Source organism: Typopeltis vanoorti, chromosome 18, assembly GCF_054136105.1.
Source record: "Typopeltis vanoorti isolate ZY-2024b chromosome 18, IOZ_Tvanoo_1.0, whole genome shotgun sequence".
NCBI lineage: Eukaryota > Metazoa > Arthropoda > Arachnida > Uropygi > Thelyphonidae > Typopeltis > Typopeltis vanoorti.
In genome coordinates, this window is record NC_143566.1 from 3424439 (window position 1) to 3450201 (window position 25763).

At 35.8% G+C, this 25763-nt stretch overlaps 1 protein-coding gene across 1 annotated transcript in view; it reads left to right on the forward strand.

The window, feature by feature from the left end:
- The window catches only part of ACC (acetyl-CoA carboxylase), a 1393224-nt gene that overhangs the window by 1123700 nt on the left and 243761 nt on the right, over positions 1–25763 (forward strand). Inside the window, exon 45 of the mRNA XM_090408519.1 lies at positions 17104–17247. Within this exon, the coding sequence (XP_090264645.1) occupies positions 17104–17247 (144 nt within the window). The remainder of the gene's footprint in view (positions 1–17103; positions 17248–25763) is intronic.

The window sequence follows — 25763 nt, forward strand, 5'->3', positions numbered from 1 at the left end:
AACAGCATAATATTGAATTTTATAATCAGTTACAAAATATATATAATAAAATAAATATAAAATGATTGTGTAATATTAGCAGGAGACTTAAATGCAAGAATTGGAAATACGAAAATTAATAATAATAATAATAATTATTATTATTATTATTATTATTCAGCCCTCCATGGAGTCAAAAAACTCATCACGGGAGGTCCTTCCTAGGAAACACAAACTCTATCATACCATTCCTTAAACTCATTGACCGTTCTTTCTCTCACCACTCTATCAGACAACGCATTCCATGGTTCAACCACCCTCCATGCAAAGAAACCACTCCTCAACCTCTTGCTCACAGTTTCCTTTCGTAACTTCCAGGGATGGCCCCTTGTCATCACTCCTTCCCACTGTTCAACGAAGTGAAAGAACTCCCCAGTGTCAACCCTGTAACCACCTCTCAACAGTTTAAAAGTCTCAATCATATATATATATATATGTATACAGTATCCACCCGGCCTAGTTGGCCGAGTGGATAGCATATCCGCTCTCCAGCCAAAGGGCTGCGGGTTCAAATCCCGCTGTGGGCACAGATGTTTGTGATTGTCTGTGGAAATACCAGTGGTGTTAGGCAGTAGATGGGGTTAGTGTGGTTGTGGTCAGTAGTGATTGAATGGTGGAGACAGAGTTGTAGACCTGGTACCCTCCCTTGATGAGTCCTTGGACTCCCTGGAGGTGTCAAATAATAATAATAATATCACCTCTCCTTCTTCTATCCACCAAACTCTGCAGTCCACATTCCCTCAGCTGTATGGGGAATACAAAGTATCTGCCTTTGTACCCTTTCCACAGTTAATTTATCCCCTTCAAATCTTGGGGAACAAATCTTAGAATATTGTTCTCAGATTTGGTCCCCAGGATTTGAAGGGGATAAATTAACTGTGGAAAAAATTAACTTTGGTGATCGGGATCTTATAAAACGGAATGATAACTCTTTTATCTCTGCAGTTCAGCATTCTTCTCATCATTGCAGCAATCCTCTTTGTTACCTTCACCACTTTTGCAATATGTTCCCTGAATTTCAGGTTTTTATCAATCATCAACCCCAGATCTCTTGTCTCCCTACTTCCTCCGATAGAGTATGCAGCATCTCATCGATGTGTCCCAAACCTCAGAATCCTACATTTTGCTCTATTAAACTTATATCCCCATTCATTTGCCCATATGTCTAGCTTATTCAAATCCTTCTGCAGGACTACCACATCTGCGCTATTACTTATAACCTGTCACAGCTTCACATCATCTGCAAACAACTGAATGCAATCCACTGACAATATCATTGATATAAAGGTTAAACAGTATAGATCCCAGTACTGAGTCTTGTGGGACTCCACTTGTAGCCCTCTGCCTCCTTGAAACTGCCCCACCATACACAACCCTCTGATACCTATCGGACAACCGATCCTGAATCCATTTGACCAATCTGACATCCAAGCCCATGTGTTGCAACTTCAATATCAGCTTATCATGTGGCACGCTGTCGAATGCCTTCACTGAATTCAAGAAAATAGCAGTATTTGCCTTTCCCTCATCTACTGCTCTTGTAACTTTATTATAAAAGGCTAGCATATTACTAAAACAAGATCTCCCCTTAACAAATCCATGGTGACTCTCACAGATAACATTACCCTCATCTGCCCAATGCTGTATACGGTCCCTCACTAATTTCTCCAAGATCTTAACAACTATTGATGACACACAAACTGGCCTATAATTGACACGTCCAGTCTGCTACCGCCCTTATGCAGTGGCACTATTTTACATTCCTTCCATTTCCTGAGCACCTTTCACATAGCCAGACTTTTATTGAAAAGCCAGGTCAAAGGAGCTGTCAGTTCTTTAGCACATTCTCTCAAAACTCGTGGTGAAATACCATCCAGTCCCTCAGCTTTACTGACATCCAGAGTACTTAGTATTTGGAACACACTCGTCCTGTACTCTAAACCTTGAACCTGCCCTATGCCTCTAGTATCCAAAGTAATTTAATAAAAAGGGGCACACCGTTTGGCAGCTCCTATAGGAGGAGATGACCTTGCTAATGCTTCTGCCTGGTATCTCCACTTGGGCCTGGTTCCCACTGAAGAGACCTCAGTAAAGGTCGAAACTAGTTTGGGTAGTGGCCCTCCCCTTAATGCATAACATTATACATATCCGCAAGGAGATGTGTTTTGCATTTTGGGAGATACTGAGATAGGAGAGTTGGTAGCTTGCTCCACCTTTGCAAGGAGTCGCCCAGTGTTGTACCACTTTACCCCAGTCCTGAAGATACTTTCATGTGTAAACTTTGTTTGCACACACTTGGATAAAGGATTAAACTAAATTTATTATAGTCTGACCAAGTGAAAAATAAACTTTCAAAAACTTTCAACAGTCTACTCCTCCAGGATGAAATACTCCAATAAAGTGTTCATTGAACAATTCCACCATGTCCTCTGGATCAGTCACTCTATTCCCATTTTTATCCCACAATGTCATTCTTCCACAGTCATTTCTCCTCCTACTGGCCAGTTAGCTAACAAATTCCCTACGATTTTCTTTGGATCTTAGGGCCAATCTCTTCTCATATTCCTTACCATACTAGTCACTCTCCTGGCCTGTGTCTTATATTCTTCATGCATCTGCTGTCTCGTTATATCTCTTCCATAGCCTCTTCTTCACATGCAGTTCCTGTTTAATATTGTTTGTCGTCCACTTTACTCCAAATTGTGTCCTCTTCTTCACTTGTGGAATATAGCTTACTATTGCTACTAACAAATATTCCTTCACAATTTCCCAAGCACTAATGATATCCCGGCCTTCCAATTCCTCCCACCATGAAACTTCCCCAAGTTGATCTAAGACTATTATAATCACCTGCCTTATAATTCCACATACATGCCCATCTCTTTGATACTCCTGCATGTCTATTCATCTTCCAAGTCAAAACCACATGGTCACTCGCCAACTGGTGGGAGAGATGTCATCTCAGTTATTATGAACTCTTCTGATGCTATGACCAAATCCAAAACTCTTTAACCTCTAGTTCCCTCTATTACATATTTCCTAAGACATTTGTCCCTCAAGAATTCTAGAAATTCCATTTCCTTATTGCTACATGCATCTTCCTCTCCCCAATTTATATATCTGTAGTTAAAATCTCCCATAACAATCATTCTTCTTGCACTTGCCACTTCTATACCTGTTATTATAGTACCTACTTCTATTCCTGTTATTATATCCTCTTCTGTCAACCATGTCTCAGTGATTCCAATAATCTTTGGCCAGTCTGATGCTATCAGTGCCACCAATTCCTCTCCTTTATTCTGGATACTCCTGACATTAGTGTAAAGCATAAAAATGCCACTGTTTCTATACCCAACATTATTCCCTCTAGACTGGGCTCAGCATTACCTCATGTCTTCCCACTTCACCCAAGTACCCGTTCCCACAAGAGTCCATCCCTGCTACCATCCACTCTGGGTATTAATATGGTGAACATACTCTAAACAGGAATGGTAAAAAATTGATTGACTTTGTAGCTTATAATAATCTAAAAATAATAATTCTTTCTATAAACGTAAAGACATACATAAATATACTTGGGCAGCAAGAGAATGGAAATTAATATTAGATTATTTTATCTTAAATGAAAAGACATCAAAGTTCTCTTTAGATGTTAGAGTTCACAGGGGATGTGAAATAAGTAGTGACCACTTCATCGTTAAAATAAAATTAAGATTACCATCTGAATGGCTACAAATAACAAGAACAGAAAGAAGATTTAAAACATTTTTTATAAAACTAGATTATTAAATTACACAAGTATGCAATGGCTATATGAACAAAGAATTAACCAATATTTAGATAAAATAAAAGAAAATGAAGAAATAGAAATAGAATGGCTTAATATAAAAATGATACTAAATGCAGCAGCAAATGAAAGCTTAGGAAAGACCAAAAAGTTCAATAAAAGGAAAAAACTGAAGATATGGGATGATACAATCAGAGAAATAATCAAAAAGAAAAAAGCAGCCTATCATAAATGTTTAAGCAGTAAAAGATTAGAAGACGAAATAGAATATAAAAGAATAATAGCCATAGCTAAAAGAGAAGTCAGAAAAAGACCTAGAGAATCATGGAACAAATTTGTTTCTAATTTAGAATATGATTCTAAATTAGAATCATGTTCTAAATTAGAACATGATTCTAATTTATAAAATTTTGAAACACTTAAATACAGATACTAAAGAAAACATAAAATTAAACACTGAATTGAAATTAGAAAGAATTGTGGACAGATAAATATTTTAAAAAAGATAACTGGCAAACATTTAATGAAAATTAAATAACAAAAGAATTAGAAATCAGCCTGAAAGAAACAAGAAAAGGAAAATCACCTGGAGAAGATAATCTAATTTCAGAAATATATAAATATGCAGGAACAAGGTTCAAAGAAAGACTCCTATTATTTTTAAATAAAATCTATTCAACTGTTAACCCCCCAATATAATGGACAAAAGCAATTGTGATTCCTATCTTTAAAAAAGGTAGTAGAGATGACCCTAAAAACTATAGAGGTATAAATATACTAAATTCCTGTTACAAAATATATAGCAAAATTTTAAATAACATATTCTGAAAACTTTATTTTAGAAGTACAGAATGGATTTAGAAAAGGACGATGATGTATAGACCCAGGCTTTTGCCTAAAATTAATCATACAGAACAGAAGAGAATACAATTTAGAAACACATATGTTTCATTTATTGACTTTGAAAAAGCATTTGACAAAGTTAAAAGAAGCATTTTATTTAACATATTAAAAGAAAGACAAATACCAAATAATATCCTAAAAGCTATCATAAGTATATATGAAAATAATCAAATACAAATAAGATTAAATCATGAGCTATCATATACAAGAGAGATAAAGCAAGGAGCCCAACAGGGACGTCCCCTCTCAGCAACTCTTTTTAATATTTACCTAAATGAAATAATAATAAAATGAAATAAAATTTTCCATCAAGATATTAAACTTTCTCCTACTGTGAACTTAAACATTCTCCTCTTTGCTGATTACCAAATAATAATTACAAATTCTGAAGGTAACTTACAGAAAGCTATTTTAAATCTAAATGAAATAACCAAAGATTATGGTATGATAATATCAAAAGAAAAATCAAAACTCTGGCCTTTAAAGGAAAAGATCCAGTAAGAACTAAAATAGTAATAGATAACATGATTTTAGAACAGGTGAATTCATTTAAGGGTGCTTAAGGGTCAAAGCTGTATAACTGAGAGGAGACCTCCACATAGCCTTTTAAGGAATGTGGAGAACCGACCACGGCTTCTGACCTAATGACCAATCCTCACCTTCTCGTGGTGCACCCTGTTGGGTGTTTACCTGGATACTGAACGAACAAGGATGGGCTGGTAATTTGGGATTTAGCTGGCCAAATTGTATTCTTATTGGCTTAAACCCAAATACAAAATGATGGTACAACATGACAAAATTTCATGCTGGTTGGGGAATCACCCGGTTAAACAAGTCTCCCGTTGTTTTCCCCAGGCAAACAGGACGAAAAGTCAGCTACTGGAACAAATCTGAAAACACACCCCAACTGAACATCACCTGAGTTAAAGATTGGTACTATCAACATAAGAAGCCTGAATGGCAAAGAAATACAGCAAACTGAGGAATTAGATTAGCACAGATCGACATAATAAGGGTGACTGAAACAAAAAAGACAGAAACTGGTGAGATCTTTTTGAGCAATAAATACAAAATTTTATATTCAGACAATGACGATCAAGGAAAAGAAGGAGTAGCCATCGTATTCGACACTAAATACGAGGCTAATTCTTCTTGAATGGCAGGCAGTCTCAATTAGAGTGATGTGGGCAAATATCAGACTGGAGAACTGGACAATGAGACTTATTTGTGACTATGGTCCCACATAAGATTCTACTAAGATAGAACTGGAGGAATTTTTTGAGGCTTTAGAGAAAGCAACTGACACAATGAAAAAGGAAAAGTTGGTCCTTGTTGGGGATCTAAATAGCAGAGTAGGATACAAAAATATTTTGGGAAAATTTGGAGATAACAGAAAAGCTAATAATAATGGCAAATACCTGTTGGATTTCTGCTCAGGATATGGACTAGTTATTACTAACACAATGTTCCAACATAAAAATGTGCACAAATTCACATGGAGAGAAGAGGCAAGGATTAAGAAAAGTCTCATTGACTATGTTATTGTTCATAATGATATTTTCTCCCTGGTGCAGGACACCAGAGTGTACAGAGGATTTGAAATTGGAAGTGATCACTATTTAGTCTTGAGCATGATAAAATTGAATTTCATGTTGAAAAGAATAACATGTAAGAAAGTTTTAAAGCAAATAAAAGTTCAGCAGATCTCAGATGTGACCTGTAGACTAAAATACACAAAGATTGTTGAAAAAAAATGAAAGAGTCTGAGAACATGAACCAAACCTTGGAAATTCAGTGGCAAGCCTTGAAGAAAACATTGACTGATTCAGCCAAAAAGGCATGTGGTTAGGTTGTCTGCAAGGATAGAAAAATCAGAACTCAGTGGTGGACACATGAAGTTAAAGAGGCAGTGAAGGAAAAGAAGAAAGCATATCAAAAGTTCCTGGCAAATAAGTCAGCTTGTGCTCTTAGAGAATACAGAGACAAATGTAAGAAAGCTAAATACTGTCTAAAACTAGCTAAACAAAAGTCATGGGAGGACTTCGGCAAGAACATAGGAAATAAATATCAAGAATGTGGCAAAATATTCTGAAGGTTGTTGATGAAGCTTAGAAATGGAGGAAAGAGTGCTTTAAACGGAGTTAGAGATGATAAAGATGACATGAAAGCTGGTGAAAAAGATATCCTTGAAGTATGGAGTAATTACTTCGAAAAATTGCTAAATGAAACAAGCAGTGTTAGCTCAGTGGTAGAAAATACTCAACAGGCATACAGTCAGGAATACATATCCATACTTGAAGTAGGAAAAAACCATCAAAGTCTTGAAATGTGGAAAGGCAGCAGGAGTAGATGATATTCACTCAGAAATGCTGAAGTATGGTCGTATAATAGTCTTACAGTGGCTGCACTGCATAGTTCAGAAGGCCTGGAAGGGGAATGAATTCCCGATGATTGAAGTAGAGCTCTCATGGTACCCATATATAAAAAGGAAAATAAAACTGAATGTGAGAATTACAGAGGTATTTCCCTACTGAGTGTTCCTCATAAGATTTATTCAAGTATACTTGAGAAGGATTATAGAAAGGAAGCTTGGTGAAGAACAAGATGGATTCAGGCCAAATATAGGCTGTCAGGATTAAATTTTCACTTTATGACAAATAGTTGAGAAATCATGGGAATATAACAAAGATCTGTATTTAAGTTTTGTCGATCTGGAAAAGGCATATGACAAAGGCATATGACTAAGAGAGAAGCTATTTGAAACACTACAGTTATATGGTGTCAATGGGGAATTATATCAAGCAATACTTACTCTTTATTTGAGTTGTAAGTCAGCATTTAGAATTGAAGGAAGTACAGGATGGTGGTTTAATGTTAAATCTGGTGTCAGACAAGGATGTGCACTATCCCCTCTGTTATTCACTATCTATATGGATCCCATTATGAAGGACAGTGGTGTTAAACATGATATCCAAATTGGAGATGTTAATGTAAGCTCTTTGTTTTATGCAGACGAAATTATACTTCTAAATAAATTCCCTACAAGTCTGCAAGATTCCCTGACTAAATTGAATGACTGTTGTAATAGATATGGTATGAAGGTCAGTATTAAAAAGACAAAGACAATGAAAATAGGCAGAATCATTGAAAATGCCAACTGCATTTTGAACAGAGAACCTGTGGAACAAGTAAAACATTTCAGCTACTTAGGCACGAATTTTAGTGAAGATGGTAAATTAAATATGGAAATAGACAACAGAATCAACAAAGCTGGTATGGTAAGAAGTCAGTTGAATAAATTCATATGGGATGAGAGAGAAATTAGTTGGAACACTGAATTAGCCGTATACAAGACGGTGTTCAAACCAGTTTTAACTTATGGATCTGAGAGCTCGGTCAGAAGTAAAACGCTTGACCAAAGACTAGAGACCACAGATATGAGAGTCCTGAGAAAGATTAGAGGCGTGAACAGATGGCATCAATGGCAATATCATATTAAAAACGAGGATATTAGAAAAGAACTTGACATTATCAGCATCCAGGAATGCGTTAGCAGAGCTAATCTCAGGTGGTATGGTCACTTAAACAGAATGGCCGAGGAAAGATTAGCAAAACAACTGTTCTCTGCCAGGTTGGCAGGAAAATGACCCAGTGAAAGACCAAGATATAGGTGGATTGATACGGTACAAACTGCCTTAGACGATAGAAATATAAGATCTGATAATGTTGGAGTCTTGACAAGTGACAGACTGATTTGGAGTAAAATTGTAGATAGGAAGTTAGTAATGATGTAAATTTTTCATGTAGTACTATCATGTCTTGTACACCCCTTGAGGATACATTTCAAGAATTTGATGATGATGATGATGAATTCATTTAACTACCTAGGTATATGATTACATATGAAAATTAAAAATATATAAACCTAAAAATTGCAAAATATTTAAATATAACAGGTGTGATTAACTCTATATTTAAACCAAACCTAGTTCAAAAACAAACCAGAAAGTATGCAATACATTCGCCCTACCAGTCCCTAATGTGTGAAAGTGAAATCTGGACAATGAAACAAAAAACAAACGAAGACATTGAAATGAATTTTATGAGAAAAACTGCATTTTATCATTTGTGACTATCTGATCACAAAAGAAATGAAGAAATTATGAAAGAATTAAACCAGGAATCAGTAATCGAAAAAATTAAAAAATATAAATATAAATGGATGGAACATTTTCAAAGAATGAAAACAAAGATTACCAAAACAAGCTTTAAAGTACAAGCCATTAGAAAAAAGGAAACCAGGACGTCCTCTTAGAAGATTCAACGATGACTTCTAAGGCCGGAACAGGCCACTTTAGGCTTAAATCCTTGATAATCATGATGATGATGATGAAATAAATTAAATAAATATTATTTAATAATATATTATTAATATTAATTTCTAACACTCGGCAACAGTTTTTAATTGTAATCCACCGACTGTTATGTACTTTGTATTCAATTCCTTTGAATTGGTTGTTGTTCTCAAAAAGTTTGAGAACCAGTGGTTCTCAAACTTTTTGAAGTTGGGGCACATTTAAAATCCTACAAATAATTGTAGGTGCGCTATATACAAATTTCTGAGAAATATGTTATAATAATTAAGTCAAATATTACAGAAAAAAATAATGCGATAAAAAAAAAATAAAATGAAACATACCTTAAGTTTATTCATTCTTGTGTTTATGAGAAACATGAGCCTATGTGTCCTAGCGATTGCATCAATGTTTGGGCATATATTTGAAAGGCAAACTCTCATTTCTTCATCAACACATTGAAGAGTTCCTCTCTTTTTACACTTAATTGTGGTGAGGGTAGAAAATCCTAATTCTCATAAATATGATGATGAAAATTGTAGTAAAATATTCAAAGCTTTTTTAGATATTGACACATATTCTTCTTTTATAGAAATCCAAAAGGCTTCAAGAGACAATTCCTTATGTTTAACCATCAATTCACGTTCAGTGGATATAGCTGCCAGTTCTTCTTCTTCTGTTAATGTTAAACCAAAATCACTTGAAGTTTCCATAAATGGGTTTCTAATCCAATCATATTGCCCAGTGTTAAGTGATGGAAAATAAGAACTCAATTTTTCTTCTAAACTTGGTAAATGTTCAACTATTATTGGAAGTGTTTCATTTATGCAAGTGTTACTTATCAATGGAAACATTTCCAAATTACCTTCAACAGCTTTTCCAAATCTGTAGTTTTCTCTGAAACACTTTCATTTTGTCAGTGGATGTGAGAATATTTTCTTCTTTTCCTTGCATGCTAGTATTCAAAATATTGAGCTGCTGAAATATATTGGCCAAATACTGTAACCTGGCAAACCAAAATTCGCACCGAAGGAGGTTACAAAAATGTAATTGTTTCATTTCTTCAAAAAACGCAAGAGGTTCTTGTCGTAGCTCGTGTACACGGGTAAGTACTTTCCCCCTTGACAGCCACCTCACCTCAGTGTGTAAAAGCAGCTGTCTGTGTTGTGAGTCCATATTGATACAAAGCTTGTCGAATAAACGCGATTTGACAGGTCTTGTTTTAATAAAGTTTACCATCTGAACAACTTGATCTAAGACTTCTCTTAATTTTTCTCTCTTTTTTTTTTTCCATCAAGGCCTCCCTATGAAGAAAGCAGTGAGTTACGATAACATTCTCATTTTGTTTTTTTTACAAAAGATGTAAGGCCCTTAACAAAGCCTACCATGGAAGGGGCTCCATCTGTACAAATGCCTACACACGACTTCCATGTTAACTGCCATTTATCAAGGTAGCTATTCAAAATGTTAAAAACGTCCTCACCTTTTGTAGACACACTTAATTCTTTGCAAAAAAGAAACTGATTTACTATTTGATCTTCATTAATAAAACGGACGAATGCTAAGAGTTGCACCTTGTTGGTAATGTCTGTTGACTCATCAACTTGCACTGCAAAATTTGAATACTGAAGTTTATTACTGCATACATTTTTCTCGATATCAGAAGACATTTCTATAATACGCCTGTGAACTGTATCGTTGGACAGAGGAATCTTGCTTATTTTCATTGCTGTTTCATTTCCTAGCATTGTTATGACCATTTTTTTGCATGCAGGCAAAATAAGTGACTCACCTAAAGTATGATCTTTCATATTTTTTGCTATCAGTTCTGAGACTTGATAAGAAGCGATTTGAGCTTTATCAGAAACAGTCATTATACTTTTAAAAGAATTTGCCGCTTTTCTTTGCTGTTCAGACAATCTCGTGAAAAAACTTACAGATTTATCTTGTAAATTATAGTGTATAGTTTTAAAATGTTTACTCAATTTACTAGGAAGCAATGATTCATTTGCCATTTTATATCCACATACTAAACATAGCGGCAAAGGATGATCTTCACTTCCGGTCCAAGTGAAACCAAAGCTTAAATAACTTTCATTATATTTGCGAGTGGGCCGCGATTTTGCTTTCTTACTTGCACTTAACTTTGGCTCACTTTCAGAATCTGATTCTTCAATATCATGCTTCTTTTTGAGAAATCTATCCATTTTATTTGGGTATATTTATCTGAAAATAAGTAATATGCACATAACATCCATTTCCAACACTTTTAAAATAAGTAATATACACAACAAGAATAAACCATATTCTTGTTCTCTTTGCAAGAAAAACTGCTGTTAATTAACATAATAATGATGTGTTGGCAAAAAGAGCGGTATATCCGTAATGAAAAGGTATAATAGAGTAACTATATTTATTTTTATATCTGGACACATATTTCTCTGGAATACCACAGGGCACACCCAGAAATCTTCTAGGGCGCACCCTTTAAGAACCACTGGTCTACACTTATGATGAACTGTTAATTTCAGTACGAAATATTTGTACCTTTATTTCATTAAAGTTAATTACTGTGGTTATCGTGTAATTTATTATCTTACTCCTACGTGTTGGTGTTCTTCACATCACTGCCACGATGCACTATGCTGTCCTCACAATTTTTAGAAAATTGTCCCCAAAATTTTAGATTGCTATCCATCAACACTTCTAAATCCTTCATCCCCCTCCACATCCACTAACATATCGCCACCTCTTGCTGAATTTTATAACCTTACACTTTGCTACATTTAACTGTTAGCACTCCTTGTTCACCCATTCACCCTGTCTGTTCAAGTCCACTTTCAAGGCTGCAGCATCTCTTCTACTCCTCATAGTTGTTCCCAAATAGTACATCAACTCCAAACAATTGTATATTTCACTATTCAAGCCCTTGCCAATATAATTTACATTTTTCCAACATTTTGACTGCAACTGCAGATATGCAGACCGGTCTGAAATTGGAAACCTCTGTCCTAGAACCACACTTATGCATAATCATTATTTTTCCTTCTTTCTACTCCTTATGAACCTTCTCCACTGCAAGACTTTCATTAAATAATCAGGTCAAGGATATGGCTATCGTGTAACAGTTTTACAGTGCATGAATTCCAGATTATAATAAAATCCAAATCAGTGAGAAAGCACCTGGATTGGATGGTATAGCAGCAGAAGCTATTAAACATAAAGGAAAAGAGTTTTAAAAAGATCACAGAGGAAAAGAATAAAGTCTGATATCTGTAAGTCCAGTAACATCACTACACATACCAGAATTTATCAGTGCAAAACCACCATTCAAGCTATTTACAAATGGTGCCCAAACATGGAACATCACTATTCAGGATGCATTTAATATAATCAATAGCCTTGGGACAACATGCCTTTGAACAGTATAGGATATATGTTGCAAGATCACATTTCTAATATTGTCATTCTTGAAGAAATGCAGCCAAGACATCCGATAGAAACATTTCACAAAAGTCAATCAAGATGGTTAGGACACCAACTTTTATTATTGACACCCACCTTCACCTATTTTCAGTGCACTTGCTCTCTACAGGTCAACCATTGGACACAGAGAAAGAAAAAGACCAAGAAAACAGTTTTGGCAATACATAGCAAACTGCTTTTAGAAGATGAAGCTCGTGAACCATCTGACATTTACAATTTGACAGTAAACAAGATAACCTCAGCTCACTTTTATCCAATAGGCTGTATTTCCTTGAGTATTTGGTATGTGAATATTTTTGTATATATTTCCCCATTCGTACATGACAACAACAGACCCCCTTGGGGCACCCCACTAGTGACTTACCTCTTCTAGGATATCGCCCCTTCCCAATATACACAACTTGTTGATACCTATCAGACAGTCAGTCACTAATCTAGCACTAATCTACTATCCATTTCCATCTTTTGCAATTTAATTACCTGTTTGTCATGTGATAATCTATCAAAGTCATAAGCAAAATCAAAAAATACCACCATGTATGCATCCACTTAGATTGCTAAAACATGATCTTCCTTCAGCAAAGCCATTCTGTCCATCAAAGAGAATATTTTTGTCATTAATCCAATTCCGAATCCTGGTCCTCACTAGCCTCTCTTTTACACCTTTACCCCTTGGGGCACCTCCACTAGTGACTTACCTCTTCTAGGATATCACCCCTTCCCCCAACACACAACTTGTTAATACCTATCAGACAGTCAGTCACTAATCTTATATCCAATTCCCACCTGTTGCAATTTAATTACCTGTTTGTCATGTTATAATCTATCAAAGGCATAACCAAAATCTAAAAATACCACCATGTATGCATCCCCCCTTAGATTGCTAAAACATGATCTTCCTTTAGCAAAGCCATGCTCTCCATAAAAAAGAATGTTGTTGTCTTTAATCCAATTCTGAATCCTGGTCCTCACTCGCCTCTCTTTTACACCTTTACCACACCTCCAGAAAAAGAGATTCACTTGTTATTAAAATTCTTAGTCTTATCCTCTCCCTTTCTGAAGCAGAAGAATTTTGACATCTTTCCACTTCCTTGAAACTTGAGGAAATCTAAGACTCATCTTCAAGAGGTACATCGATGTTGTTATCAACTCCCTGGAACATTCTCTCAACACGCATGTTGATATACCATTAGGTCCTACAGCCTGCCACATTCTTAAACAAAAAGACACGTACATACTGAGCTTCAAACCGAAACCTTATGTAACAAGATATGTATACTATGAAATTGTACCAATTGTGAGAGAAAATAATATTCAGTTAGCAATTGTAAGGTTTCTCACTGCTTGGTTTAAACTGCATGTCTATTGTGAATAATCATAGTTAACATGATGCCACAGAAAATTCATAACATGTGGAATTGTTCTTTAAAACACCTGAAATGCACTGATCACAAGCAACTCAAGAACATACTACAGGATGCCACCAAGTCTGTCAATGTGTACCAGCTGTCTAAGGGTCTCTCCTGAGAGAGAGAGAGAGAGATGTAGGAATTATTTTGCTTAAGAAAATCACATCATTCACATTCTGATGAAAACGTGAAATGTATGCCAGGTGTGTTGATATGAGACTGCAGCTTATCAACTACAAATACTGTACTTGCTATTATTATTAGATCTTTATGGAGTCATCTTTAATATTTGGGATCCAGAGACAATTGACTAATGTAGTTTCTGATCTCTGGAATGTTGAGAAGATGTAATTTATAGGAGGAGGAAGGGTGATGTGATAGAGATGTACAAATTGATAAAAGATTGCTATAGGATTAATATTGAAGAGGTTTCATAAAATGCGAAAGAATAAGGGATCATCCCTGGAAGCTGTATAAGGAAAGTGTGAGAGTTGTGAATAATTGTAATAAGTTACCAGAGAGTGTGCTGGCTTCAGAGAATTTTAATGTATTTAAGGCACAATATGTTGAGCTGTGTGTGTGTGTATGACAAAGGGACCTTCTTCAATGAGTCTTGGGATAATGATAATAATACTAATAAGCTTCCTAAAAGCCAAAGTCAAGACAGGTGTGTGATTATTCAAATTTTTCATTGACAGCAAAGTAGGATTACAGTTTTTTCCTTAATAGAGAAATATTGAGAGAATTTTAGACATTGAATTAGTGTTGCATTTGCAAAGTTATTTGTTTAAACATGTAAAGATTGCATTATTATTATCTGACCTCCATGGAGTCAGACTCATCATAGGAGGTACACACTATTGCACACAATGCTCATCTAACCATGCCTTAAACTGATTCAGTGTGTTTACATTCACAATACTCAGGCAATGCATTCCACTCTCCATGTAAAGAATCTGCTCCTCACTCCTCTGCTAACACCCTCTTTATAGTTTCCAGCAATGGCCTTTTGTTCTATCCCCCCCTCCTCTCATTCTATGAAAAATATCTTCCATGTCAACCTGATAACAACCCCTGACTAGCTTATATATCTCAGTCATATTCCCCCTCCCCTCTTCCTCCTATTCATGAGGCTTTGCAACTTCTCTCGATCTTCTTCATACCCCACATTTCAAAGACCACTGACCACCTTATGCTGGTCTCTGTTCATTACATCTGAGAAAGGAATTTTGATCTGATATGATCTGGATTGAATCTTTTGTTTTGTATTTTCTATGAGTGCCTGATAATGTTTAAAAGAGGAATTACTTTACTGAAAACCAACAGAAACTGTTACACAAGTTTGACATTAATTTCGGTCAAGACAGATGTCATATATATTTTCTTAAGTAAAAAATATGTTAATGAAGCAAATATTCCACCTGAAAGAGAGAGAAGAAAATGTTCTTGAGGCTTTGCAACTTCTCTCAATCTTCTTCATACTCCATATTTCAAAGACCACTGGATTTTGTCAACTAATTTTTCACCTGATAACTAATAATTAAGGAATTGACAGCATACCCTAGAAATATAAATTAAAAATAACTTTAATAAATACTTTCCGATATTTCGGCAACGTCACGTTGCCATCTTCTTGGGAACTTAAAATAAAGAACAAGTGCTACATAACAGCAAATGAGAAACGAAGCGAGGAAGCTAACGTTTTCCTAAAGTCCTGATGGTGCCCCCCTACCGGGCTATATTGGAAGTTATGCCTTTGGGCTGAAGTTTTTCTGATATATGTTTCCCAAATTTGGGGCAGTCTTATGCACTCAAATTTGTTGAGATTTGGCATGTTCCTAAGGGCTGAGGCTGATTCCATGAATAGTTCTTCATATTTGAACTTGCTGCAGTGCATTACTGTGGCTTTCTTCCACTTTATTCTGTGGCGCAAGTATCCAGAGCATGGTCTGCAAGCCCAGAGTGGCTGTACTGGTGAAATCGATCTGTTCAAATGACCAAGTCCTAACCACTGAACTAAATCACATCCTTAACACTTTCTCAGCCAATGGCTACCCCCCCCCCCCCAAAAAAAAAAAAATATCCAAAAAATACTTAAACCAGTTATCCACAACCCATCTCCCCCCCCCTTCACAAAAAATATTACTCTAAATCCATCACCATCCTCTACATCCGAAGCACCTCGGAAAAAATCAACAAAGTCCTAAAAAAAACATGACTTAACCACCTGTTACAAACCATATAGAAAATTGGTCTGCTCCACTAAAGACCAACCACTTCACCTAGACCTACCTGGTGTATACCAGGTCCCTTGCAGCTGTAAATTGTCCTACTTTGGCCAAACAGGCAGAACAGCAAATATCAGAATCTCAGAACACAAGGACTACATCCAGTTTCACCAGTACAGCCACTCTGGGCTTGCAGACCATGCTCTGGATATCCACCACAGAATAAGGTGGAAGAAAGCCACAGTAATACACCGTAGCAAGTTCAAATATGAAAGACTATTCATAGAATCAGCCTCAGCCCTTAGGAACATGCCAAATCTCAATAAATTTGGGTGCATAAGATTGGGGGGGGGGCCACCATCAGGACTTTAGGAAAACGTAGCTTCCTCGCTTCGTTTCTCATTTGCTGTTATGTAGCACTTGCATGCACCTGTTCTTTATTTTAAGTTCCCAAGAAGATGGCAATGTGACGTTGCCGAAATATCGGAAAGTATTTATTAAAGTTATTTTTAATTTATATTTCTAGTGTATGCTGTCAATTCCTTAATTATTAGTTATCATGTTTAACCAGCGTATAAGCCTTTCAACAAGAATTAATTTTTCACCTATGGCAAAGGATTGTGATTTGCACTGAAATGTTATAGTGTCATGGGTTATGATGCATTATGAAACATCAATTCATTTTTAACTTGTATACTCAGAACTTTTATTTGCTGTTTACTTAATTTTGTAACTACATATTTTTATATCATTTGAGAAGAGGTTATACTATGTTTCCTGAAAATGTGAATTATTTTGTTGCAAAATAGAAATCATATTATGTATTATAATTAGAAATATAAATAGAAATCATATTATGTAATATACTTATGTATTATAATTTCAATTTATTCCAGCTTCTTGGCCGGGAAGTATATACCTCAAACAATCAGTTAGGAGGTGTACAGATTATGCACAATAATGGTGTATCTCATGTGACAGCAACAGATGACTTAGAAGGCATATATATCATGCTGAAATGGTTGTCTTATATGCCCAGGGTAATTTCTGTTATAACTATTACACTTTTCCGATTTATTTCATTACTGTGTATTTTTCGATCTCTTAGAATAAGTCAAACAATTAATTTATAAGGACTTACAAACTGCAAATGATAGTGAAGATACTGAATTCAACTTTGACTATTTTCACTCAACAAAGTATGATTAATTATAGTTTTTTTTTTATCACAATGAATATTTCCATACACACTAATAAACAACACTGATGTTTACAATATATATTTACAATATTTTATTATTATTGTTAACTAGATGTTTTAAAGGAACACATGTAGTTAGAAATATATTTAAAATGTCATACAGAAAAAGAGAATTCATTTAACTCCATTATATTTCATCCTATGTTTCAAGGATATCATTAATGAGACAAGAGAAGATTATTTGATGACATTCAAATTCATAAGTCATGTAATATGTGTTAAAGAACTGACAGCTCCTTTGACCTGGCTTTTCAATGAAAGTCTGGCAACAAGAAAGGTGCCCAGGAATGGAAGGAAGGTAAGATAGTGCCATTGCATAAGGGCAGTAGGAATGGAAGTGTCTAATTATAGGCCAGTTTGTGTGTCATCAGTAGTTGTTAAGATGTTTAAGAAATTTGTGAGGGCCGTATACAGCATTGGGCAGATGAGGTTAATGTTATCTGTGAGAGTCAACATGGATTTGTGAAGGGGTGCTCTTGTTTTAGTAATATGATAGTCTTTTATAATAAAGTTACAAGAGCAGTAGATGAGTGAAAGGCAAATACTGCCATTTTCTTGGACTTAGTGAAGGCATTTGACAGGGTGCCACATGATAAGCTGATATTTAAGTTGCAGCACATGGGCCTGGATGTCAGGTTAGTCAAATGGATTCAGTATTGGCTGTGTGATAGATATCAGAGAGTTGTGTATGGTGGGGCAGTTTCAAGGAGGCAGGGGGTTACAAGTGGGGTCCCACAGGGCTCAGTACTGGGACCTATATTGTTTAACCTTTATATCAATGACATTGTCAGTGGATTTCAGAGGGAATATTCAGTTGTTTGCAGATGATGTGAAGCTGGGAAGGGTTATTAGTAATAGTGCAGATGTGGTAGCCCTGCAAGAGGATTTGAATAAGCTAGACAGATGGGCAAATGAATGGGGGATGTCAACTTAATGCAGCAAAATGCAAGGTCTTGAGGTTAGGGACACATCGATGGTTTGCTGCATACTCTATTGGAGCAGCTATACTGGAGGAAGTAGGGGAGACAAGAGATCTGGGGTTGATGATTAATAGAAACCTGAAATTTAGGGGACATATTGCAATGGTGAAGGTAACACAGAGGGTTGCTGCTTTAATGAGAAGGACACTGATCTGCAGAGATAAAAGAGTTATCATTCCGTTGTATAAGACTCTGATCCGACCACACTTAGACTATTGTTCTCAGATTTGGTCCCCAGGATTTGAATGGGATAAATTAACTGTGGAAAGGATACAAATGTGGATGACAAAGATGGTTTCAAGACTGTATAATGTTAGTTATGAGGATCAGCTAAGGGAATGGACTGCAGAGTTTGGTGGATAGAAGAAGGAGCGGTGATATGATTGAGACATTTAAACTGTTGAGAGGTGGTTACAGGGTTGACACTGGGGAGTTCTTTTGCTTGGTTGAACAGCAGGAAGGAGTGATGACAAGGGGCCATCCCTGGAAGTTATGAAAGGAAACTGTGAGCACGAAGTTGAGGAGTGGTTTCTTTTCATGGTGGGTGGTTGAACTCTGGAATGCATTGCCTGATAGAGTGGTGAGAGCGAGAACGATCAATGAGTTTAAGGACATTTTGTTTCCTAGGAAGGACCTCCCATGATGAGTCTTTTGACTCCATGGAGGCCTTGAATAATCATAATAATATATAGTCACCTGCTTCTTGTGACAGTTGTAGCTGAGACAACTGGAGATGCACTATTAGAGTATGAAGAGAAACAATAGTTAGCCATTGTAATTCAAATACAATTACATGTTATTTTTTATTACATAATAAGAATAAGAATGGTTAATTGTTGGAGGTTTTTCCACATGGTTATATTCTATAAATTAAAGATGCCAAGAAATTATGTTCTTGGTTTAATCCTTAATTCAAGTGTAAGCAAACAGTTAATTGTGATTACTTCCCAATACTTTGAGATGGTCATGCAGTCCAGAGTGGGTTATTCAGATGAGGATGCCATAACGTTTCACAAGTTTCAAAAAACAGACAATCATGTTTAAATTTATTGGAGTGAAGAATATTAGTTTGATTTCAAAGAACTCTGTGTCTCATATTGGTATCATAGTAAGCATGGCCATACCTTACAAAATCTAAGAATATGATATAGTCTTCATTGTCATAGATTCTAATCTCTGCAGTATTGTCTGTCTGTTCAGAAAGTTGACATGAACAGTGCACTTGAAAGAGGTAGTAATTTATCTTTGATGGACAGTAGAAATAAAGATACTTTCTGAGCTGTTCAAAGGTAATGTATACATTATACTTGCAAAGGAACTTGTGCTATTTGTTTTCATCTTCCTTTAAGATAGAGTATAGAAACTTTTTCTTCAGATTATAATCTGGTTGTTATTATTATTATTATTATTATTATTACATCACACCTCGAAGCAGTCCATCACAGGGAGGTACTCTACTCTGTTACACACATCTTGCCATCTCCACTACTACTTAATTCTCCAAATGCATGCAACAACACTACAACGATCAATACCATCTGCCACCCATTACTAGCAAAACCTGTATTTTTTGTCTGTTTAAGTTAGGAGAATAAAGTAAAGTTTCACATGTTTCTGTATAAAGGTGGTCTACATGGAAATGACTCTTATGATGAAATCTTGTCTTGTTCCAATAAACTTTGTTTAGTGTTGATAGCATGCTCAGTAAGTCCACACTGTTCAGATTCTTAGTATTTAATATAAGACTTGTATTCTTCTGTTGGAATAAAAGCAGATCTTCTGGTTTGTCCAGAATAAGATAACCAACAAGAGCAAGGAATCTGGTAGATGCCTGGAAAACTGAGAGGAGGAAACTTCTCCTTAGAAGAAATGGGAGAGGTGGATGTTTTTCTGATGGGGCAAAAGGCAACAAAAATATTCAGTGGTTTTAAAACATTCGTTATACATTCAGTAATGCCTTGCGCCTAAGGAATAGGTGCAAGGCATTACTGAATTCTTTCATCAAAAGCTTTTTTGATGAAAGAATCCATAAAACTATTAGATAAAAAGGTAGAATTAATGTGTTGTAATTGTTATTGTAAAAGGTTGTCCAAAGAATATAAAGAATGAGCACGATGTACTAAAGTCTTAGAATTGTCTATTATTGTTTAATTGTCATTTTGTGATCCTCTACTATGATATTTAGGTCACAATTCTACATTAACAAAGTTTGTTATGAGTTTTCCTCCATTTTTATATTCTTTTGATTATGCCAATCCACTGTATTTCATTATTGAAATAAATTGCATTTTGTATGGTAACAACAGTGTAGATTCTTTGGCCAGTTTTCATGTATGCAGGATGAAAAACCATAATTTCTCAAAGGAAAAAATTGTCATACCCATATAAAATCAATTAACTCACATTCATATAGAAAGTTTTTTACCTTCAGTATGCTATACATTAAAGATACCAAGAAATTTTATAAACTTGGTTTTAATTCTATTTTCCCAAGTAAGCAAACAAGCAAGTAAGCTAAGTCTGCACCTGAAGTATTTTCAGGTCTGAGGCAACTCGTGGTAAAGGTGGACTAAGCTCGCTCTGATCACTTGACTTAGTATCTCCCATAATGCAAAGCACATCTCCTTGCAGACATGTATGATGCTATGCATTAAGGGAGGGGCCACTACCAGACCGGTTTCGACCTTTATTGAGGTGAAAAAGTAAAGGGTTGCTCATCATAGGCCTAGAATAATTAGTATAGGGGTGCAAGAGAGCCTGATAGTATTAGGAGAAAAAAAGACAGATAGATAGCATGAGAGAGAGAGAAAAGGCCTCAGCTCTTTTATATGATCATATAGCCAAAGGCTATCAGTTTTACTTTTTCACCAATCTCATATAGATGAACAACCAAAAAACCAATTGAAACTAAACCGCAAAGATGACTGATACCTGTGTGGTTAGCCTATCTGGGTTAACCGCCTTGAGTTGGCCTTCTCTGCCTGGGATTGCTCTCCAGTCATCCCTGCAATTGACTATAAGACTACATTGAATTAAGAGGATGGAACTATTTAAAAAAACCTCTCATAGCAAGAATAGACAAAATTTATCTCCCCCTGGTGAATATTGCATAATGTGGGTGGTCTACACCATCTAGTCAAAAATTTGATATCTCCTAGAATGCCTCTTTCTAAATACAAAAAAATATCTGACTGAACAATAAATTTTCCACGATACAATATTATAAAGCATTTGGATGTCATATTGCTGGTTTTCAAATCCATATTTCTTTCTAGCCTTCCATAAATGGTATTTTAATTCATTAATTATAAAAATCAAAATTCTCTTCCCATTGCTGACAGGTGGTGGGTATTGCAAAAAAAAAAACCTGTTCTGCTGTAAGTAATGGAATGCCCAACACATTACGTAATCTGTTCCAAATACGCAGAGCAAGAGGGGCACCTGTAGAATGCATGTTTTGCTGTTTCCAATTGGAAACAAATGTCACAGATTGGATCTCCAATGTTCAAGTACTTCCATTTGATGGCCTTGACTGGAAGGCGACCATATGCAATTCTCCAAGCGAGATCCTTTCTTTTAGGGGTACCCTTGAACTTCAAGTTATGAAAGAAAATATTGTTGTCAGTACCCAACTGTGGAACTTTGCGAAAGAGATTAAAGATTTCTTTATACCAAATTTTACTTTTTTTAATGGAAAGAATGTCAATTCTGGGGTGTTTTAGCAGTCTTAGAGTTAAGCACTGAGTGTTGAATATTCAGGAACAATCTCAGCTTTTGGACCTTTATAATCATTAACTCCAAACAGGGGAAGATGAAAACCCAAGTAGTATCGGAGAAAGTCTGCACATGTGTGATTAGTTTGTAATATTTTATAGATTTTTGAAGCTGTATTACTTAAATAGCTGAATTTTAAGACTGGAAGTCCAAATCCTCCATGCTTTGTTGATAGTTGAAAAAATTCCTTTTTAACTTCTTGGTATCAGGTAAACCAAAAAAAAAAAATTGCTTTTCTTCATCTTCTGTGATGTCTGTAATATTTATTATGTATAACTGAGTAGGAAAGATTATGGTTTTGAATACTATGGCTTTAGAGAAAAGGAGAGCGGCCCTATTTTCCAGTCTTCTGACATTTCCAAGTTCTTGTATAAGTTCTTAGACTGGTAATATTGGGTAAGTGGAGAAGGGAATTCCAAGTATAATGAGGGGTTCTCTCTTTGGGATTAGTCCAAAAGGAATGCCTCCAAGATCTCACTTTCCATCAAGTTTTTAATTTTGTCTTGTCTGCATTAATAATTAATCTGCTGCTTTTGCTAAATTTTTCCAAAATACAAAAAAATATATACTGTATTTGCCGGCATATAAGATGCACTTTTTTTCTTTGAAAATAGGTCTGAAAAACAGGATGTGTCTTATATGCCGATACTCAGTTTTTTATTACTTTCATTTCTGGAAATTTTCTCTGTTCCGAGTTACGTGATTTCTCTTGCTTCCTTGTGGTGTGTGAGAGCATCCCAGTTACGTAGAGTTCAGTGGATGCGCATGTTATTGCAGTTGTTGTAAACGGTGATAAATTTCTACTGTTCAATTTTCTCTAAATTTCTTGGCAAATTATGGCTGAAATACATCGGCATTGCTACAATATTGCATACAAGCTACGTGTGATTGTGTATGCTAAAGAACATGGAAACAGGGCTGCAGAGAGGCAATTTGGGCCATCCCCAACTGAAAAAATGATAAGAACTTGGCAGAATCAGGAAGAGGATCTAAAAAAAGCAACTCACAGTAAACATAACCTACAAAGTGGAACTGCAAAATGGCCAGAACTTGAGGCAGAACTGAATACTTGGATTTTTGACCACAGAAAAGCAGGACTTTCAGTGTCTACAAAAATGATTATTCATCAAGCGAAAGCAGTAGCCACTAACAGAGGGATCGCCAACTTTACTGGATCAGCATCATGGTGTTTCAGATTCATGTATGCGAACTGAAACAAAAATATCACAAAAGATGCCAGCTGAATATGAAGAAAAAATTATTGAATTTCATCGATTCGTCATTAATGCAAGGAAACGAGAAAATTTTAAACTTGCGCAAATAGAAAACATGGACGAGGTGCTGCTGACTTTTGATGTGCCCTCAAACAAAACTGTAGATTCCAAGGGCACAAAAGGTGTTACTGTAAACTTTGGGGCACGAAAAGGTCACTACACGGTTGTTTATCCTGCTGTGCTAATGGACAAAATTGCCACCACTATTGATATTTAAAAGGAAGACGCTACCTAAAGAAAAACTGCTTAAAGGAGTGTTTGTACATGTTCACACAAAAGACTGGATGGATGGAGGAGGAATGAAGTTTGTATAGATAAAATTTGGTCTAGGCACCCTGGCAGACTGTTGAAGAAGCCTGCCCTGCTAGTATGGGATCAGTTTCGTTCTCACAGAACAGAAAATGTTAAAAAATAAACTCAAGGAATTGAAAACTCAGTTAGCTGTAATTCCAGGAGGTCTAACTAGTTAGATTCAACCTTTAGATGTGTGTATTAATAAAACATTTAAGAGATTTATGAAGGAGAAGTGGAACAGCTGGATGCAGTCTTCAGATTTTGAGGTTACGCCATCAGGAAGAAGGAAGAGGCCTGGCATTTCGCAAGTTTATGAGTGGGTCAAAGCTTCATGGGATGCTGTGAAACTGAGACAGTGGTTGAATCATTTAAGAAGTGTGTGGCATTAGTAATGCACTGGATGGTATAGAGGACAATTTGTTGTATGAGGACTCAGATTCTGATTTAGAAGAGGTTTGAAGTGTCTCTTCATTTAGCTCTGGAGATGAATTTCTGGGTTTTGACAAAGAAGATTAAAAGGTGGGTACTCTTTCCTAGTTAGATTAGGTATTTATTGAAAGTAGACCTACTTATTACTTTATATTTGAAATACTGTAAATTCATTATTATATTCAGCAATAAAGTTTTTTTCCTAAAAAATGTGTACAAAAAAGGGGAGGCCAGTGCATCTTATACACCGGCAAATATGGTATATATGGAATCATTATCCTTCAAAGTTCCAACTACATCATCGGCATATGCTAATACCTTATTTTCCTTTTTAGTTGAAGGAACTATTATTACTCGCATAGCATGAATATTGTTGACTTGTTGTAAGAAAGGGTCAAGAACCAATGCAAAGAGCAGTGGGTAAGACTGAGAGGGCAACCTTACTTGACTCCTTTTTGAATTTTTACTGGGTCTGACAGGAACCCATTAACTAGGAGGCAGGTGGTTGAATTGGCATAGGCTCCTTTGATAACAGATAGCAGTTTTTTACCTACACCAATTTGCTGGAGGATGTGGAATAGAAAGGGATGCCGGACATTATTGAATGCTTGAGTAAGGTCTACTGATAGCACTGCCATCAACTGCTTTTTCGTGTTAACTAAGCGGATTGGATCACATAGCAGAAATAGATTAAATTCTACTGCTCGCCCTGGTACTCCATACATTTGTGTGCTTATAATTATATATTTCATTCCCACTTTGAGCCTGTTAGTGATAATGCAGAAAAATATCTTGTAGTCAGTATTAGATAGACAAATAGGTCTCCAGCTGCTGATTAAGGTGTGATCTCTATTAGGTCTAGAAATGAGGACAGTATGGCTTGCTACAAATTCACTTGATATGTGTCCTGATGAGAGAAAGGAATTAAATAGTGTAACTAAAATGGGAAGAATAAAATCCCAGGCCTCATGATAAAGTTCTATCCCTAGACCATCAGGCGGATTTTCTTGTCTGGCATTCTTTACTGTGGTAACTTCAGATGCTGTAATGGGGCTGTCAAGCCCATCTTGGATATGAACAGGAAAGCCATTAATGTTCCAAGAGTTATAATTTTTAACAGTACTATTATCTTCAAACAGATTTTTGTAGTGTTTTTGAAAGGAGTCAAGAATGTCTTTAGTGGTGGACATGTCTTCTCCATCAACTCAGATTTGAGTGATAGTCCTTTCTTTGCAAAATTTTGTATATTATCTATTGAAGAATGCAGCTGAAGGATTATCTGCTAAGTTCTGTTGTATTCTTATCTTAAAATTTCTTTCTTCTAGTTGTTTCTGCCTTCTATCTCTATGTTAATATTTCTACATGATGTTGCTACATTCTATACCATTGTGTTTGTTTGTTACAAACCAGCTTCTCTCTTTATACAGATCTTTCAACTTTTTCCTTTTGAGGAAAGCCTGTTCCTTTCCCCATTCCATCATATTCTGCTTTACTGCTTGTTTGAATTTTAACCACATATCCCAATTCCAGGTAACATTATTCCA